The 21,371-nt window shown below is 36.6% G+C and overlaps 1 protein-coding gene across 1 annotated transcript; it reads left to right on the top strand.

Annotated features, from left to right (window-relative positions):
• Window positions 1–572: 572 nt before the first annotated feature.
• Window positions 573–20,620, top strand: TMEM182 (transmembrane protein 182). The gene is made up of 5 exons (XM_005516557.3): window positions 573–932; window positions 1,327–1,426; window positions 2,841–2,939; window positions 11,454–11,591; window positions 19,524–20,620. The coding sequence occupies exons 1-5, from the start codon at window positions 792–794 to the stop codon at window positions 19,745–19,747; spliced, it is 702 nt and encodes a 233-aa protein (XP_005516614.1). The 5' UTR covers window positions 573–791; the 3' UTR covers window positions 19,748–20,620.
• Window positions 20,621–21,371: the final 751 nt, after the last annotated feature.

Here is a 21,371-nt window from a genome sequence, read left to right as displayed (position 1 = left end):
GCATGAGTTTGTGAAAGCGTCTTCTTGTTTTAAAAAGATTGAAGTTTTTTATCAGGTGCTTGAAGGAATTTTTAATCGCATAAATTTTTGATATATGCAAAAAAAATATGCTTCTGAATAAATAAAGCATTTAAGTGTTTCTGTGTTTAGTGTTGCTAAAGATATTACTTAAAAGGTAGGATGTAAATTTTTAAAGATAACTGTATATTTATTTTATAGGATTTTTCAGAGGCGTGTCTTCATTTTGGCTACCATATTTTAAAAGTCTACAAAGAATCCTCCGGTGTTGCAAGTTTTCTGCTAGTAGCTAAGGAAACTTTCACCCCCAGGCCTGAACTTTATAAGTCCTTGCTACTGTGTGCTCTGTAATGCTGCTCATGTAGATGGACAGAGCCATTGCAACTCCATCTCCACTGATGTTGATGCACCAGCTGCAATAATATTTCAAGTCAATCCCTGATTAGTTAGGGGAAGGTCAGCTATTTCTGACTGGCCTCGCCCGGACAGCGAAACAGAGCAAAGCTCTGCCATCAGTGTCCTAAAATAGAAGGCCCTTTTCATCTGTCAGACTTGAGTCAGCCACATGGAACACAAATTTGGAGACACAAATCGACTCACAGGGAATTGGGAAGAAGGACACAGACAGAAAGTCAAGTGAAGAGAAACTTCTTCAGATATGAGCTGTATTTTCCAAACAATTTTTTAGTTCCTTAAACAATTTTTTTTTTTTTTTTTTAATTTTACTGCTCACCTTTTACGGTGGTGTTTGTTTGTTTTTAATAACTTCAATAATGAAACTGAGTGTGGGGATATTTTTTGGAGGCTTCTTTGCAGCTCTGGGTGTTTTGCTTTTTTTGGTGGCATTTGGAACGGATTATTGGCTTCTTGCTACAGAAATAGGAACTTGTTCAGAAGTACCTGAAGGTGCTGGGGTTAGTATGAACTTTTCATTTATAATGAGAATTATATATATATATATGGAATTTTTGGATGTGTTTATTTTCTGAGAATTTACTTCTGCATATACTTTTGAATATACTAATTTTGACCTTCTGGAGGCTTACAAGCCTACCACAAAACCTCTTATAATCATTTGTAATCAGCTCTAAAATGAATTTTTATTTTGTGATACTACTTTTGCAGTATATTATTTCGAAAGAAGAATGAATGTTTATAAATGCTACAGCTGACCTAAATTCTGACAGGTTGTGTGTCATTATGATGGTGGTGGTTTTTACCTCAACATCTAATTGAACTTAATTCTTTCAGCTGTTCAAAAATTGTATGATAATGGCTTTCTTTTTGTTTTTTTTCATTCCTCTTTAGGGAGAGAAGGCCACTTTCCATCATGAAGGTTTCTTCTGGAGGTGCTGGTTTAGTGGAAACGTAGGAGATAATAATGCCAGCATGTGGAATTTTTGGTATAGTAAGTAATTTTCCCTTTTACATTATCTACAGTAGTTTGTTCTTAATGTTGTTGGGGTTTGGTGTGTTTTTTGTTTTTTCTTCTGTCTTATGAATCATTAGATTTCACATGGCTTCTTTGGGGATCAGGTTCTTTAGCTACCCTAAAATAAATTCTTGACACACACTTTTGTAATCTGTACTATAGGAAACCCCAGCACAAAATGATACAAGTTGAGCTATCAGATTACACTGTGATTGTTATGGATGCCCTCTTAACCTAAGTCCATTCTTAGCTACACAGTCTTTTACCACTTACTGTTAAGTTGTTGGTTTATTTATTTTATTGTTTAGTTGGTTTATTTCTGTTAAGTAGGGAAAAAAGAGCTTAATGGTTAGCCTGCTCCATGAATTTTTGCTTGGAGAATTTCTCCATCTGTTCTTAACTGATGACAAGTGGGTTAAGAAGGGAGTGGGCAACTCCACAGTGAAAACAGTGTGGGACACACCATCTCCAGAAGAGCTCCTTTATTACATTCATAGATGACCCATTGCTTTCTTTCACTACATCCAGGATTCTAAGATAGAATTCCAAGACTAGATAGTGTTTTACAACCAAAATCTCTCTTTAAGAAATCAAGAAAACTTCTTCTCCAGTCTTTGACACTTCCTCTGAGGTAGGGAGCTCACTCACCTTATTGCAAGATTTCCATAGTCCTTGTGAAAAGCAGGTGCTATCATACAAGTTTCACTTCAATTTCCCATATTTTCCTAACTATATTGCTTTGTCTTGGGTGGAAAATGTAACATTCACTGTAGTTAATTTCCCCTTGTTATTTAATTGTAAAATTATGTGGTCAGGAATCTGAAATTTAGATGGGGTTAAAGTTATAGTCAGGTTTTGTCTTTTACCAGGAAGAAGTTGATATTTTTAGAAGTATTTAATATAAAGGGTAAAATTACCCTTTTCTGGAGGATATTCATTCCATATACTAGACTCGTGTTGTGGACATTGTAAACTTTCTGAAGATGCTTGATATTTTCATTGTTCTTTCACAGAAGAAAAATTGTATGGATTTTGTTTGTTTAGTTGTTTTTTTTCTGCATATGTAATAATGAGAAGAACATAATTTACCCTCAAATGAGAAAGGTACATATACATAGAAAGGCATACATATGCAACACATATAAATTGCAGTGTGCCTTCAGCAGGGCTCATTTACTGTCCCAGAGTACAAATTGGAATTGCTCTTTAAGGAATATTCTTATTTGGATAACAAGAATTGTATCTTACTAAACCAAATTCACTGTAAGCTGTTGCCTAGGAAAGGACCTGAAATCTTGACCTATGAAGCTCAGTTTGCCCATTTGAAGAACAGACACACAATATTGCTAAGGCAGTAAAATACTAATCTTTAGCTTTCTTTCATTTTTAGCCAACCAGTCACCTTCTAAGAATTGTACGCATGCTTACCTGTCCCCATTTCCTCTTCTGCGAGATGAGCACAACTCAACCTCCTATGACTCTGCAATCAGTAAGTATTGTTTGGTGCAAGTGAACACAATGCCTATAGTTTCAAGAAAACAATTTGTATGCTTCAAAATAAAACAGCCTTATCACTCCGCAGAGTTTAACTAACAGAATTTTGGTATTTCATACTTCTCATAATTTTACAACGTGCATATTTAAGCCACTGTTTAACAAAGCACATAAAGAAATGCTTAGCTTTAAGCATGATGGCAGAATGGAGGTAATTTCTGGGGGGGAAAAAAAAAGACATTTATTTTCTAGTGTTTTTTTTTTCTTCAACATAGTAAGTATCTTCCTTGGACTGAATGCATTAAACAAGTACTTCTTGTCATGTATTTCAATAAAACTGGTTTTGGTTGGATTCTTTTGTTTTGTTTTTTATTTTGTTTTCTTTTGTTAAATAAATAACCACGTTTAGAAATGCATTGCATTTTAACTTTATGAGGAAGGAGTAGCAGAGCCTTGATGCTTTCTAAATTTATTTAACTGACTCAGTTATACTTCACTGAGAAACTCTTGTAATGTAAAGAGATACATGTAAGTATATATTTATATACAATGGAAGACAAACATTAATAGAAAACTCTATGTTTGAATAGTGCCTAAAAAGCTCTGTCTTTAGACACTTAGAAACTACTTAAAAATATCAGGTATATTTAATCAGATTAATAGCTTTACACAAACACATTTGAAGTAAATAACTTCTGATACCTATTTTGTATGACTTTTTACACAACCTGTGCTGTGTGCATGCTACATGTCTCTGAGCTCGCTGACTAAGGGACTTAAGTGATCCCTTTCTGTCATGAAGCTGTAATTATGCTTTTGCTAACCTTGAAGTGTCTTTAAAATCCAATTTTTATGCTGCAGACATGAAAAAGAAAATAAACTATAATTATAATGGTTCTTTTAATCTTTAGAAATTATGAACTGTTTGTCCAGGAGGAATTCAGACCTCACCACTCAGAGATCTAATCTGTAACTTTACAGCATATCTAGAACAGTTTATCTTTCCATTTGAAAGTGACAGAGTCATCAGCTCCTAATAGCCTAGACAGAGTTTGTATTCCACTGTTCACTCATACATTCACAAAGGTTCCTCAAATTATATTGCATGATTACACAGAAGTGGACAAACAAAGAAAAAGGAAAGAAGAAGGAATATCATCAAAAGTTTAATTAATTTTAGTTAATGTTTGCCAAAAGAACCACAGCTCAAATATAATTTTCCTATCTATATTTCATATTAGGAGATTAAAAGTAGGCAGAACTGTCCTATAGATGCTGGCCCAGGTAGAGTATATTCAGAGCCATTCCTGCTATATAAATAGATACAGTTGGATTGCTTTCGAGCTCATTAAAACTGAGGAAGGCTTGGGGTTTTTTATGCCTACATTTCATTTTCAGCATCTAAGCTATTTACTAGAACAGATATGATTGTTCAAGAGTCTTTCACTACTTTTTATGAAGAAGGTTATGTCATCATCTCTTTTGTTAGTTCAAAACTTGTTTCTGCTTTAGTCTAGTTTGACAATCCTGCCCATGATATTTGTCAAACAAGTTTTAAAAATCTTCAGCTGCAGTTGCTAAATTAAGAAATGCTAGAAGGTTATCCTTTTCTTCTTGACTCCCAGTGCAGGAAGTGGTTCTCTATAAAGCCAGTGGAAAAAGGCTCCAGCTTGGTTTCATGGAGAACAAGATTTCATCTATGATTTGTATATCCAGTCTGTCTGAATCTAATACTTTGCACCACCTAAGCATAGAATAAAAGGGCACTACCAAAAAAATTAGGTTATTGTCCCCTTTTTTGGTTCTGCTACTGTTTCTTGACAAAATATTACCATTTTCATGGCTCATAGCTTTCTCGACATATTCTCTTTTGGAGATGATAAAAAGCCCAAATCTCCTCTCTAGGTTTATCATTGCATTTTTAGTGAGTCAATCAAGTTCTATGTTAGCAAGATATAACAAGATAGCAGGAATTTTTCTGTCATCTTCATTTGCTTTTTCATAGAAAAAGAAACAACTGAATAAAGTGCTTTAAACTTCATTGGAAAAATCAAACATGTATAGAACACATTTTCTAAAAATCTCCAAGTTTCTGCTCAGAGCACTATTATTTTTTGAACAAATAAAGGCATGTGACTTTTTAACAGACTATCTGCCTTAAGAGACTTTTGGATCTTATCAGAGGAATTTGAATTTAACTTTAGCCCCTTTTGCAGTTCCTTGCGTGGAGACACGTAAGTGTGTCACCGTCCAGCTAGAAGAGTTCAGACAAAGATAAGTTGCCTGAGGAGCATGAAATCTCTTACGCTTTCTGAGGTCAATGTCTGGACCAAGTTCTCTGTTGGCATAACTTCTTTGGCTTTAGTAGGAATTTGGCTCAGAGCTTTTCTGGGACAGAATTCAAAACAGGATCACCTATCCTCTCTTAGTTTATTTATGTATTTTTATATGCTGGGTTTGCATTTGTGTTGTAGTTCCCAAAAATCTTAAAGCACTGAGGACAGGGGACTCTGTAGTGTTTCAGTATGCCTTACAAAGCTTTAGACCAAAGGCTCAGTTCATTCTGATGTACAAACCTAGACTATAAGCTCTTGGTGTCAAGGACTACAGCCTTAGATAGGAATGTAAAGACAGAAGAGCCTATGGGGCTGCTTATATTGGAGGTTTGAATGCATGCTTTAATGTAGGAGATATCTTTTAATCATTATTGTTAGATGCATGATCAGCTTCAAAGGGTTAGATAGCAATGTTTTGAAAATACAGAAAGTTTGCTATATCTTTTAATCATGGTTATAATTTTTTTGTGCATTCATTGGTTTTGTTAAATATCTTGACAGAGTGGGGAGGACTTTCCCATTGCTGTAGTGTAAGGTATCGTCAAAAGGTGTGTGATCTATCATTTGTGGTTAATGTACTTTAAGAAATTTAAGGTCATGTAATTTATCTTAGCCTGAAACAGGTTCTAAATCAACTCAGGGGAAGCCTGGCTCTAGTGACTTTCTGTGATGGTACAGAGGTTTAGAGTGACAACTTTTATAGTGTGCACCTCTTAAGTTGACTTAGCACCTCATTGTGTTGCCAGCAGATTCATTTTTATGATAATTCACATACGTAAGTGCAATAAACTACAATCTAGGAATAAAAAAAAAATAAATTAGACCATGCAACAGACATACCACAGCAGCAACCTATATATTTTAAAATAAACATATATTTGCATAATCATAAACAGATTAATTGCCCCATTAGGCTATTCTGAAAACATAATATATAGTACTATAATATTAATTAATTACTAGCTAGATTCATGCATGTCACTAGATTACTTAACATTGATGTTCAAGGGTTATCTTTCCTAAAGTTCTTTTACTATAGGACAACACTAGGCCTGTTTTTGTAAAATGCGCAAAGTTCTTACCCATGGAAATAGTCCCATTGGCCATAGTGAGATTGCTAAGAAAAAGAAGTGAAAAATCTAACACTTAGTCACTAATTCATTATTTTTATTTTTGAGTGGATTTTTTTTCAACTTAATTTGGAAATAAACAATAGTTCCCTAACGGTTGTAAATCATCCCAACACCTTTTGAAGCTGAAGTGGAAGCATTTTAATGGGGCAGCTCTGGCACATTAGTTTAATACTCAGATTTTTAGCCACTAGTATTTTTTTTTTCCTGACTATTAGTATCTTATTTTGTCCAGTACTGGGCACATTGCCAGCATTTGATGTAATGCCTAATGGATAATACACAATGTTTATAGGACTGAAGCAAAAATCTGATTCAGCAACTGTTAAACCTAAAATGGTGAGATCAAATTTATTGGCAGGTTTTTTAATGGGTTTAAATTAACCTAAAGTTATCTGGAAAATTTCAGCAATGAAATCTGAAAATAGAAGCTGTACAACTGAAATGTTACCAGCAGTCTATTTCTAGGGGAAAAAACTGCTGTTATGTAATAGTCATATAATTGCCCAGGAGAGATTGTAATACAGTACATTTATAAGCGTGATCTCTGTAGTCCCCCAAGCAGCAATAAAAGTATGGAGCATTTTAAAAAGCAGTGTGACTCCATCTTGTGAATATTGTATTTGTTTTACTGTTAAAGTTATTTTTGAAAAAAATAAATTATTATAAGGGATAGTAAAGGGTGCTGAATGAAGCTGAGAAAAGTCTTGCAGGGTTTACTGTGTTGCCAGGTGTGCCTCCTGTGTTGCTGCTGAGATAGGTGGTTTCATTAACAGTTGTTTATCTCTTGGTTGAGATCAGTTCAGGCATTTTCCCTTTCACTGTTTTGGCATTGTGTGTGGCAATACTCTTCTCAAAAGCATTTCAATATCTCTTACATTAAATAGAGAGGTAAAAAACCACACATTCCAGAATACAATCTACTGTCAGATCACAGGAAATGCTCCCTTTCGGATGTGATCTTGTCTGTAATAGTTCAAGGAAACTTTTCTAAGTTGTTTTGCCTACCCCTGCGAGTTTTTATGCAGCATTTGAAACACATGTTTCAAAAAGCTTTTCATAATAATAATAATAAATATAATTTATTATATTAAATATAATAATTCATATTGATTTTAAGATTAAGTGGCTGGGGTTTTTATGGTAGACCACGGTACTTGTATGGACTGATGTCTGTGTTTTGAAAACAATTTAAGTCAGCAAGGGCAGTGAAATACTTGGTATACTTTCATGATGCTGATGTTAACATCTCCAATAGTGGAAGGGTGTTGCTTTGTGACATTAGCTGTGCTGTTCCTGACTAACAATTATGGCACTCCAGAAGTGTCCGTGACTGCCACACAAGTGTGTTGTTGTAGGTGATACCGCTGTGTAACTTTTCAAATATATTATTGCTTCTCTTTCATATCATGCAGCAGTAACATCTTAAAATATGAATTTTTAACTTCAGTTTGTAATAAGTGATGGGACATAGTATACTAGATATGAAGGCTTTTGGTAATTTTCAGCCATTTCTCCAAAATTTGGTCCCTTGCACAAACCGAGATACTTCTAGTTTTCAAATAATGCAGAAGTCTCTAGAAGGATCTAAATTAGGATCTTCAGAGGGAAAAACAAGTAGCAAGGGAAAACTACAGGTCATGCAGTTTTGGAGGAATATAATGTTCCCATACAGGCCTGATGGTGCAGTTGTGTGTACTCCTGTTTTCCGCTAAGTCTATTTTATTTTTAGGGCTGCCTGTCATTTCCAAGGCAAATGTTGTACTCAACAAAGGGGCAGCTTACCAAGATGAGTTACAAAACCTTCTGTTTAGCACTCTTGCAACACAGAGCAATGGTATCTAAGATTTTAAACACTGCAGATATGTTTACTTTGCACTGTGCAATAGTGCTTGTACTTTAGTTCTTCTGTTGTAGGAAACACTTGGAATAATGTGTGTATTTGAGGTAGGTAACTCTAACATATCTGTGAAGTACCTGGAAGATACAAAGGTACTTCTTGTCATCTGGACCAGAACATGGGCTATCCTATGAAATACCTCAGTGAGACTTGAAATTGTGCAAAGTTTTGTTAGCACTTTGTATAGATACACTCTGTATGGGTTCACCGAACCATTGTTTCCTGAAACAGACTGTTTGGATCACAGTGTCAGCCCTATTAACGGGATGTAAAGAAGAGTAATTCAAAGCAGAATCTTCTGTTGCATTTTATCTATCATTGTGTATCTCGACCTCAGAGTAGCAAGGTCTTTGACTTGAAGAGTAATTTCATTCTTAGGAAGATTTCATTTCAACCAGCTCTTTTGTGTTCATCTATAGATGACAGCTAAGCTAAATGACAGCAGTAGGCCTGAGTTGTAATTTTGAATGACTAGCCCTGCAGAAATTGATCTTGCTCATCTAGGCAGAGAAGATGGGAAATGTGATCTAAGCAAAATGGTCAGATTATAAAGTAAGTGAAGCCATCTTTTCAGGAAAATTATGGCTTTTTAATTCCCATACAAAAGTAAACTCTGAGTGGGCGTAGGGCGTTTCCTCAGACCTGTGCCACAAATGAACCAAATGACTTTCTGCCTTGCAGATTAGAGGGGGTAGTATTTTGCTTGAAAAGTCAAAGATTTGTGAGCAGACTTTGTACCTGTCAATTACATTCTATTTTTCAATTGATGCTTAATAACTGAATTAGCTTAGTAAACAAATATTAGGGTAATCAGACTTTATTCTGATTCTTTCGAGTAAATAACTGTTTTGGAGAAATAGAATGGAAGTGTCTGTCAGGTAATAGCTAGGTGAAATCAGTATTTCACACATAAAGCATAAAATAGTTACAGTGTTGGAGCAGGGAAACAGCTTTTCTCTTGTATTATCACAGAGAGGTTGAAACAAATTTTCATCAGTTACATTTGTACTTCTTTTGTGCTCTGTTTCTAATTTGGGTATCAAATCAAGCTTTTCTCATGAAATTTCACTAAAAGCAGACTTCAAAGCTTCCTGTATGAATAACAGGTAATGAAAATGGATGTTGGTTTTGTAATGCTGGAGAATCTTGTGTCCTCCTCCATTCAGAAAATAGAACCACTGCTCCATGGCTTAGGTGACTGACCATAATAATATACAAGAAAGCTTTTTCAAGGTCCATTTTGGCCAGTATGTCCTATTATGTAATATGACTTTGAAGTACCTTGGGCCACCCATGTAAAAGAATTGGGTGGTTATAGATTGATTTAGTGGTGTTAGGCTTTAAACGAGGAAGTAATGTCCCATGGACTTGGAGTCTGCAGTGAAGCTTATCAAAGTAGCCCCATGAGTAAAATAATATGAAATTGCTTCAGAAACCCTAGACTGAAGGACTTGAGAGATTTACCTTTCTAGGTCTCCATTCACTGTCCACTTGCATTAAGTGAATCATTTAACTATGTGTTTAGCTTAAAAAAGGTGCCTAAATCCCGTAAGAGGTATAGTACTTAAAGCAAAACACATATTTAACTGCTTTGCTGAGCCATAGCCTTATTTCCTTACCTAGTATTCCAATAATTTTTTGTTTATGTGGAGACTTGGATATGAACCAAACCACAGTTTAACCCTTCTGCTAGGTACTTTCAGACACATTCATCCTTTTTATGCCCAAATCTGCTGATCAGTGTGGCAGAAAATTATGTCTCTGAATGTTTGCCTGGATTAAAAAGGGTGTTATTTAAAAAGTGTGACTAATGTAATGTGGCGAGTGTGATCTAGCTAATACATTTACAAGGCTGATGGTGTATACTTTAACTTGAGTTAAACTGGTCAAGTTAAAAACCATAGACTTTTGGAATACATTAGTGGGAAACACAAGCTGCTAATGCCTAGAGCGCCTTCAGATTTCAGATGAGAGAAAACCTGAATTATTACTGAATAGGTGTCTCTAACAAGCTGTATGAATTTGAATCTTTCAGGATATGAACCAGTATAATAGTTGCTTGGTTGTGTTTTTCCATAACAGTAAGTAGGTGCTGTCAGATGACAAGTGGCAGTTTCTTTTGTGATGCACTTTTCCTGACTTGCCAGCTGGCTTATATGCTTTCCTCGAGTTGGGTGGAAATGTTTTTCACTGACTGAATTGTCAGTGCTTTAAGATTTTCAGATCCGACGATGGAAATCTTTACAACTCATAATTTTACTAATGGGTTGTGTTAATGTACCAATTTTTAAATTCATGGGAGAAATTTATGTCACTCTTGTAGCATTTGTAAAATGATGACTTTGTTAAATGGATGTGCAATTAACCAGCTAAAAACTAATTGTTAGAAAGACTCTTTTGGCCAGAGTATGTCACAAAACTCTCAGCTCATTTATCACCAGCTGCATCCATTAATTCAGCACTGCTTGGCACTGCCTAACAGGGGCTTCTGAAACATCACATTTTAAATTTAATAAAATACAAAGAGCTTTGGAGCAGAAATAGGCTGGTTTAAGACACTTAGCTGTTTTTCAGAAATACAGTTTACATTTTCTTAGCTTCTCCCTGCTCCTAGCTTAAGTTTCTTTCTGCTAAATATGGCTATATATAAGGAGTATTATCCAGCAGTAAATTGTAAAGAACTTACAGACTGTTATTGGTGATATAGTCTGGACACTAAGAGTGTCAAGATGTTGCAGGTCTTTGCTTCTTCCACAAAATTTTGGTAAAATAATTGTATCCTGTCAGTCCAATCATTTATCCCAAAGAATCACTGCTATAGCTTTGCTGTACCATTTTCTAAAGAGTGTCAGTTTGGTCAGGTTGCAATCTTACAAGGTACTGCTAAATATTCAGCAGATGGATTTCATTCAGAATAACTTACATGCTGTTTTCTATGATCATTAGATAAGGACTGGTAATCAAACCTGTTTGATCCAGAGGATATATAATGTGGATAGAATTAGAATTAGAAAATAGAATTAATGTTTCATTTGTTAATAAATCAAGTGATAAGAGAAGGAGGATGGAAAATCTTTGTTAGCCAACTTGGGTAAGCTCTAAAAAGCATTGTATTCTTTTTCTTCCTTCTTCCTTTTCTCCAGTTTATCGAGGTTTCTGGACGGTTCTTATGCTCCTGGGAGTGCTCACTGTTGTGGCAGCTAGTTTCCTCATCATCTGTGCAGCTCCTTTTGCCAGTCACATTCTATACAAAGCAGGAGGAGGCTTTTTCATCATTGCTGGTGAGTATCATGTTTGCTCAGTCAATTATAGAGTAGAAAGGATGAGTAATTTCTTCCATTTTCCTTAACCAAAAATTATATCAATCATGGTTAAAGAAAGAGAAAGCATGTGCTTCTAGCCTTTGGCTTGTGGAGTACTTGTCCTGGAGACAATTCTTTGCATGGTTATTTAGTCATGAAGCTATTATAAAAGCTATTTTTGGGTTAAGGTTAAGAAAAAACCAACAAAACACATCCAGGGCAAATAATGGAATTACACTGCAATTTCAATCTACTTTTTTTAACAGGAAAAAGAATGCATATTTAAGAATGTTGCCTTATAGGATTCTCAAGGGCCTTAGCTAAGGAGAGGGTTTTGTCCTTTATCAGTGATGCAAAAGATGATTACTGTGGACTCTGAAGAAGTTGAGAGACAGAACACATTTACATGACCAATACAAGAAAATGCTTTGGATGTGATAGGACTAAACAAAATAGTTGTCATGTATGAGTAAGTAGGAGCTCTGTGAATGAAAGATAACAAATAACTGAATTCCCTCCTTCCTCATAACCCACATGTACGGTGGAGAATGCATCCTCCCAGGATTCAGCTGATATGGACAGCTCACTGGCAAGCTGTTTGCTTAACCTTGGAAAGTCTGTGAAGATGTCACACTGGCGTGTAAGATATAGTTATATAGGATGTAAATGATAGTATGTGCTCCACTGCTGTTCTCTGTGGTTTAAAGCCTGATGAGCGGCAGCCCTGTGAGAACATATTATGTTACAGGGCAGAGCCACCTGTGTCTGGGCTCTCTTTTTGCTTCTTACACTGACCCCCTGACCTTGCTTACCCGTTCACCTCTAAGCTCTTCATATGCAGCAAGTGATCATTATTCCCTTCCAAAGGACTCTCAGTGAAGTGTGGGAAGTATTTTATGATATTTTAATTGAAGAAAATCCTGCATACTTACATTTTATCTCTTGAGAATTACTCCTGCACACTTTTAAAAGACATACAAAAAATATTCATAGACTGTTGGAGATTCTAAGATATTTCAGTGCTTTTTGTCACTAATTTGCAGGGCAAGAGCCCATGTGAGTCTTGCTCTTTTTCTGCATTTGTAATGCATGAAAAACCTCAGCTGTCACTAGAAAGTAGCAGAAGCTGTTTGAGAGGAAAAGGACACTTGAAAGATGTGGAGCTGATGGGCAGAGGTGCAAAGCGATGCCTGTGTTCTCCACTCTGGGTCAGTTCATCTGCCCTCATTTAAACAGGGGAAAGTTAGATCCCCAAGCCTGTGTTAGCCTCCCTTGGCTTCCCTAGGAGGCCTGCAAGAGGCAATAACATTCATTGGCAGTAAAAACAGTAGGTATGTAAGAAGTCCCCCAGCTGGGGATTCATTTCATACTGAAAGAGGGGCCTAATTGGATCAGATGAATGTGCTGTGGAGAAGCCCTACACCTCTCTTTCCTTTACTAAGAGAATCTAGATAGACTATTTCTTCATGTAGGTGAAGTTAAGTGAGCTTTATTATCCCAGTATGTGACCTTGGGTCTGTGTCTTTGCCCCTATCACCCTTTGTCCCTATAGAGCAAATGGTTGTTCAAGGGAAATCCTGATTTTTTACTCCTCTGTATGTAGCATGTTTCAACTTCAGCACTGTTCTCAATCAGGGATTTAGAAAAAAGATATGTTATTTTTACTATTACCATTACTGTTGTTGAAAAGCAAAGGTCTTTAGCAATATCCTGCTATAATTTGTCAAAAAGTAATGGTGGCAGGAGAAAATAGGACCCATTCAGCTTGCTCAAGACAGAGCAAGGTAAGATAGAATCTGATGCAGAAGAGGGTGATGTGCTCTACTGTGTCCCTGCTGCCCTGATCCCTTCCCTGTCCATCTCCTTCAGAACTAGAGAGGCTTTTCATTTACTGCCTGCCAAATCAAAGCTGGCCATGGAAGGATAGAGTGATGAGAAGTGGTGCATATTTATCACTTCTCAAGCTTGTGATCAGGATGCAGCCAGGATGTGCATCTACTTAAACACAGACCTAATGGGAAAATGAAAAGATGTAATGTGACTTAGATTAATGGGAATTAGATTTGGTGAAGTTAGAGTTCTTCTAAGATAGAAACCAGGTTGTTTTGAAGAAAAAAAAAAAAAAAAAGAATTATACACATTATTTTGAAAGAGCCTGGTTGCTGTCTTACCACAGAATTCAAGTATGTGTTATACTGTAGAGAATAGTCTTCTGAGAAGGAAGATAGACAAGATGATTGCTCTTTGGAAGTTAGGAAGAAGATAGGGAGATCAGTCATTTTCCTACTAGCATGTCTTAAAAAAAAAGTTAGATTAAATAATTTTAATGCCTGTTATTGGACAGAAGTATCTTTATCTTTTTGCAACTTTAACTTACAAATTAGCAGCAGATAAAAACTCTCCCTCAGCTGAAGAGTACATTGTAGCATGATCTGCTGTGATATCCTAGGGTTCCAGAAGTAGCTGAAGATGTTATTGGGAATGAGAGTCACATCAACTGTTCAGCCATCTGAAAGCTGTTTCATATGAACCAACTGCTTAAATTTCTATTGTCAACAGTAAGAAACACTCAGGTGGACACCTCACCTTCTCTGTGATAAGGCAGATAGACTTGCCTTTTGGAGGCACCCATTCAAGAAGCCTAAACAGATCCTGAGTGACACAAATAAATGTATGTAGAAAAGGACCTCTTGTGGCAATCAAGTCTGACATCCCATTTAGAGCGGGGTTGTCATCAAAGTTAGATCAGGTAGCTCAGAGCCTTATCCAATCAAGTTTTTAAAATCTCCAGTAACTGATGTTACGCAGCATCTTTGGGTGCTTGTCACAGTTTGACCTACTTCGTTGTGAAAAATGTTTTGGTTTTTTCCCTTGTTTTCACCTGATATTGCCCTTAATGCTCTTTGTGACTATTACATCTCATCCTGTCAAATCTGTAGGTCTCTGAAAAGTCTATCCCCATCTTTTCTATAACTCCATTTAGAATGAAGACTGGATTCTTCCCTAGACTAAAATTCCCCTGCTCACTCCGCCTCTACTTGTTCTCCCTTAAGCTTTGTGGTGGCCATCACCTCAGTTTATCAGAATCTCTGTTTCACATGGACATAGCTTACCACATATGATATCACAAGTGTTGAATAAAGGGTGATATTAGTATTTTCAAGTCTGATGACTGTGTTCTTTCTAATGCAGCTCTGTATGAGGTTAATTTTCATTTCTGCCAGAACTGCTTGAACACATAAAGGGACCATTCTTTTACTTTAAGGAAATTGTCTATGATCAACACCAGATTCTTCTGGGCCCCTTTGCCCTTTAAGGCAGTCTTTGCCCTTCAAGGCAGCCTTTCTTAGGATCTTGCATACCAGTTCTCTGCACATTGAAGTGTATTCTCCTAAGTTCTGGGTCTTACCTTCTGTATCCCTCCTTGGATATTAACCTTTGCCATTCCATGGCCATTATAACTACAATTAACACCATTTGTCTTCTTCCTGACCCATTCTTCCTTAATTGGGAGTAGCAAAACTTTGTAACCTTATTAACCACCTGAGGCCACAGGTGAAACTACACCTGCAATATCTGTGGGGAAAAGTGAGTATCAGTTTGATGATACCCCAGTCAGTGACTTGAATGCTGCTTTTGCAGCCTCATCTCTGTGTTTACATCAAAGGATGGTCCAAGAACAGCTATGGTACTGAAAACTCTAAGAAGCCTTATAGTTGTTTCAAAGGTCTTAGGAAAAGAAGGGAAAGCTTCCATAAAATGGTCTTGTAGAGAGCCTTCAATTAAGTCCGTAACTACCTTGTGCCTCTTTCTGCCTGGTGGTGGTGAAAACTGTCCTCTTGTACTGATGCAAATAAGCAATATACCAGGTTGTACACAGAACATTACAGAATCACACCCTGGTGAGGAAGCAAGATTAGAAGTATGAATGCTGCTTCCTACCAAAAGAGTGAAAAAAGATGGTACTTTAATTTGACATCCTAGATGAGGACAAAAATCTGTTTTCAGAGACATGTACCTACTCCAATAACTTTTGCATGGGATCCTCTGCATGTACTTCAGCAGAGAATGCCAACCATCATTTTTAAATAAGAGGCCTGAATTCAGGAATCTGAAATGAAGACAAGAACAGAAAAATGCATTTAATAAAAAATATACACACACATAGAAGTTTTTCTCAAATGAGATAAAGAGTTCTAAACTTCCAGGCATAAGTAAAAAGCTCACATCACTCTTTCCAGCACCTGTTGTCTTCACGTCTGCATAGTAAAAGATTCATGCCATAAACAGCCATTCACCACTGACAAGTGAAAGGCATTTCTATGTGGGAAGAATCAGTACTAAAGGCCAGCAAACTGCTTCTTGAATTCACAGACATTTCTAAAGGTTCCGTATTCTTTCTCCTCTACAATATGCACAAGTATTTGTTTGAAAGAAATTCAAAGGAATGAATGTGAAAGACAGAAAAGAGTGACCTCAGAGAAGTCCGTGTCTTATCACACTGAACAGAGCTATGTTTCAAACATGTGTGTTTATAAAAAAAAAGAAAAATGAAAAAAAGAGACAGAAAAAGGAGTAGGAGGGAAGTATTTATTTGTCTTAATCTCTCTCAGACATATTTCATGTTCTAGGAATAATTTCCCCCATCATTATTGATTCATGCAACTGCTGTTCTATTTTTTATTCACTAAAAGGCAAAGGCAAAAGGACGTCTGCACTCTATGAAAAAGGTCTGAATGCCAAAAACGTAGAAATATATCACAGCACACACTGTTCATAAAAATATTTACTTCAAGAAATTGTGGATTTTTTTCAGTCTCAGTAGTTTTGTCTTGGAGCTTGCCTCTGAGAGTTCACGACATTCCCAATAGATTGTCAGTGCAAGACTGCAGGAGCAGATTTCTCAGGATAAATATATGTTCAGTAAACTGTCTCAGCACTTAATTCCCATGAAATCATAACTCTGTGAAAATTAGACAAAAGGAGTGCTAATGAATGAATACTGATGGAGGCAACAGGACATGGTCAGTTTTTACTTAGCCTGATTCTATTGTTCAAGATATTGAACAAGCTGAGTAATACACCTATTAATTAGTCTCCATTAGCAGGTGATGAGAACCCTTAAATACTCCTTTAGTGCCTTAATTAACTAAGAGGGTTTACATACTCTTCCTTTCTTTTTCTTACCTTTTAAGGGAGGACATTTATCTCTGCTTGACATACATTTCTTCTGCAAATTCCCATGCCCCACAATTTGCCACTCACAGGTGTAACAGCTTGCTGTGAAATCACACCCAATGGATGATAGATTCCTTGAAGTTGTTTTACCACTGGCACCACTGGCTTGCTATTTTGCACCTACATGGTGTTGATTCTAGTTTAAGCACCTAGGTGTTGCTTCAGAGTGCCTGAAAAGCAAAGGGTGCCCGTTTCTAGATTAAAGCACCTTTGATGCAGTTTTGTTTTAATGACAGATATTTTTGACTAACTGCTTTACATAACTTTGCTTCTTCTCAGGATACCAGAGGGCTTACCAGGTCTGCAAGGCCTGGATATACTTACCTGCTGCTATAGTAAGGAAATATACATCACTACTTTTTGTAATTATTATTGTTTTGGACTAAGTTTTCCCCGGTGTAGAGGTTAAATAGAGAACTAGTTTGAAAATGCATAGGCACAGCCGGTTAAAGAGGTAAATTCTAATGTCCTTATGGATTTTGCCAGATTATTAATGTATCTTTCCAAGTCTTAGGGCTGTAATTTTTTTTTGTTTAGGTTTTGAAACCTTGAACAAAATCTATATATCTAATAACTCCATTTATGAATCTTTCACTGAATCTTTCTACTTTTTTAAATCAAAAGTTACTAGCTCTTTTTTGTTCTAATTTTCCTTGTGTTGCCTACATTATCTGATATCATTAGATGTTCTGTTCTAGGAATCTTCTGCTCAGTTTGAATTATATTTGAAGAGTCTTCTATTTAATTTCTCACTTTTCATGTCTGGCCCTAAGGCGATCCTTCTCTCTGATTGTTTCAGTGGTTTTATGTTTAATACAAGCACAGTACTAAATTCCATCAAAATTGAGTTTTACTTAGGTAAAATACTTTCAAAATTGAATTTATGCCTTTTGGAGTTGAGTGTTGGGTTTACTCAAACTTTGTTAGGAATTTGAACCTTAGCAAAAAATGTAATCCTGGAAGTGTATTTCATAGATATGAAATGTGTCTGCCTCCTTCTTTATTTAGTTTTTCTGCTATTATTTCAACCTCCTAGAAATTGCAGATCCTTTGGGAATGTTCTGATTATGCCTCAGCTTAACTACTTCAGCCCTTTTTTGTTCATCTTCAAAAGACAGTGTTTATAAGGATTGAACCATGAGCTCTCACCTGTCAGATGTTCAGGATGCATGTAAAGATTTTACATTTTGTCCATAAAGCAGTAACAGGAAGATCACCAGATCACCAAGTTAGCTAATGCATCTAACCTGCCTGGTTTTGTCTGCATCGAGTGAGGGAGTGAGGACAATAGCTGTTCCCTGGTAAATGGGCAGAAAGTTTAGGGAAAGGAGGTTGTGAGGCAGCATCTCAGTATGGGGATGGGGAACCATCAAAGGTTTCCAGGCCATGTGGATATGGAAGCAAATGACTGGCCATGGGTGCTTACAAAGTGCACCTGTAGGTTTTGCCACAAGTGTCACATTTGTTCAAGGTTGCATTGCAAGTATTTAGCAGGATGGAGAAGAGACCACAAATACTTTTGACTCACAGCCTGTAGCCTCAAGTTTGGCAGTGAAGTGTTCCCAGGACTGTGCCCTGACTTGTGTTTTAATGAGGCACGTTCTGGGATAAAAATGTGATGGGGTGGTGTCCCTCAAATATTTTAATGTTGGAATAGATGTTCCTGCTGCTGTAACTGTGCTGTGACAGCTGGAGCTCAGGGAGCAAATGGGTACAGGCTGAAGCATGCAAAAAATTTAGACTCGTGCCCTTGGTCCTCCAGCAAATCTTCTTCTGGAGCATCTGTTCTGCAGGCTTGCATTTCTCAAGTGTCCACATTCCTCTAAAGTGAAATGAAATATTAGGAATGCAACTGATACTTTGGAAAGCACTTTCTTCTTCTATCTCCTTCTGGTGTATAGTAACAAGGAGATTATCAAAATTTGTAAGGACATGTGCTCCTATTACTATCGTGTATAAACAATTCGCAGGCCTTTCAGAGGAGTGGTTGGGAAAGGGCTGTGAATTATGTGGTGGATTAATTTCAGGAAGCTGTCATATCCAATTTGAAGTTATTACTAATAGTTATTCATAGTTATTATTTAATTATTGTTGGGTTTTGTTCCTCTACCAAGAGCTTCTTTTCTAAATGTGGATGATTTCGAGTTAAATAATTTGAATTTTTATGCAAAATATTTGAGTAGAATACTCTGAAGTTTTGTGTTCCAAACACAGCCCATTTCATAAGAATAAAGAAGCAAATGCAGAGAGATGAAGATAGTAGAAAGATTTCCCACTCCTTTCTATATCCGTAAGATTGATAAAAAAATTGCCAGAGTTTGGGAAGCAAAAGTACATTTTTTTTCCCAGATTGTCCCATTCCATTCCCCTTCCTTCCCCCACCTTGATCCCTGAATTCAAAATAGTAAATACCTGCATGAATTTTGTCATCAAAGTCTGCCTACCAAAACCAGATATGTCCTTTGTCATGCGAGCATGCCTTTCAGTGCAAATCAGGAGCAAGATGGAGGTAGTGCTAGTTAGAGGAAGCCAAAGGCAAAAGTTATCCACTGGTGGCTGGCTGTGCCATGCTGACAGGACCTCAAGCATTGATGGATTTTTAGGTAATATACATTAAATGCACCCAGCATCTGTTTCATACTCTATTGTTAAAACCTGGTGTTTCTTTTCCAGGTGTCTTGTTTTCTCTGGTTGTCGTGATGTATGTCATCTGGGTCCAGGCCATGGCTGATCTGGAAAACTACACAAACATGAAAAAAATGGATTGCCCAGACTTTGCTGTTTATGTACGTTATGGCTGGTCATTTATGTTGGCTCCTATAGGAGTATTTTTTGCTTTATTAGCAGGAATGCTGTTCTTGTTGGTAGGGCGTGCCATTTATTTACACTCAGACTAGTCAGATGCTCCTGAAGCTTCTGAATACAGCAATACTTGTGAAACCTTGTGACAGAGTAAACTGGAACACAATTTTGTACATTATTACCATTATGGCAATCCTAAGTGTGCAGGCAGACTTCTGGAATTTCTTCTATTAATTGTTTAAGGGTGAAGGACACAAAACTCAATACAGGAAGAAACCATGTTTAGTCCCAACTAGTTGTTTTTAATTCTTTAGAAAGTACACTTGTGGTTCTTCACATTGTACTACTAGCAACATTTTTATAGGTTAACAAACAGAAGAGGATAAAATTTTTCTGCAAGCAAAACATGAATTGGCTCAGAACAACATTTTATACATTTATTTTTAACTTTTACTTTTAGCATTTACACACTGTACTTCTGTTTGCAGAGAATAGCACAAGGTAGAGGAGAAGGCAAACATTCAAACACAGTAATTCAATCTACCTCCTCTCCTGTTTTCCACTACTTGCCTTAGCTTTAATGGCAGCAAACATGTCTGCACTTTATAAAAATAGAGTGCAGTTGTTCATGGGGCATCCATAGGAAGAGGACGAGAGAGAAGACAATTGCCATGAATGTGTAAAAGCTTAACTGTTCTATTACCCATTTCTCTTTTCTGTATGCATTTGAAAGCTGTTTACTTCTGTATTCTAAAATCCATGTGTTGCATGATTCTGTAAGCCAAAATGCCATAGTACAATCACTATCTGAAATTCTGCCAAAATTGTACTTTGAATTATAGCATTAATATTTTAATTAAGTTTTAACCCTTTTATTTTTCAGTGGAACAATTGGCTCCTCTAACAAATATTTTCATGGTTGTGTAAAATTAATTTTTTATTAAAAAAGATTTATTATCAAGACAATATCTAGGACATGTAAATGTGTGTCTTATGCAGCCTTCATTTTCCCACATATTCAAAAATCTGCATTATAGACCAAATCCAACTTGCCTACTAGGCTTTCTGGAGAAAGCAATGAGCCTAGCTAAGACAGCAGGGAAGATGGATTTGGTTCTGCACTGTAGGAGTGACTGGTTCTGTGTGTGCATGCACATCTGTGTTGAAGATGGGGTAAGGATGAGACTGTATGCATGGTATGGAAAAGATGGGGCTGAGTTTTAACAATGGGGAAACTTTGTCTGGCATTGGGCCCAAATAGAAATTAAATCCATCTAAGAGTGTGCTGGTTTTCACTTTGTAACTCAATGCAGAATAGTTTGGGGCTGATGGGGAAAAGTAAAGGCTGCATGTTGTTCTTGTTCATAATGCTTAATTCCACAGCTGTTACGAATACTGAAAGCATTGCTAAGAGGCAGGGAAGGAATGCCCACAGAGAAGATGTGGTGGGCCAGATTGGATGTTACTTCCATTTTGGGAGGTTTTTTGATTGGAAGCTTTCCAGCCTTTCCTGCTACTTATTTATTTTTCCCTCATCAAGATTAGTGTTATACATTATAGAACAGGAAGACAGCAAGAGTGGGAGGTAGGGAAACTTGGACTGTGAGGTTTAGAATAATTACCAGTACACAAAAATATTTTTATTGGCAAATAACATGGCGTTTTTAATTATTGTGTCAGAGAGTATGATGGGTGAATTTTAACCAAATATTCATAAGC

The sequence above is a fragment of the Pseudopodoces humilis genome, chromosome 2 (genome assembly GCF_049639895.1).
Source record: "Pseudopodoces humilis isolate 2021_Gansu_Grassland_sample_001 chromosome 2, ASM4963989v1, whole genome shotgun sequence".
In the NCBI taxonomy this organism is placed as follows: Eukaryota; Metazoa; Chordata; class Aves; order Passeriformes; family Paridae; genus Pseudopodoces; species Pseudopodoces humilis.
Note: the sequence above shows the minus strand (reverse complement) of the source record. Positions and strands in the feature narration are given on the sequence as shown.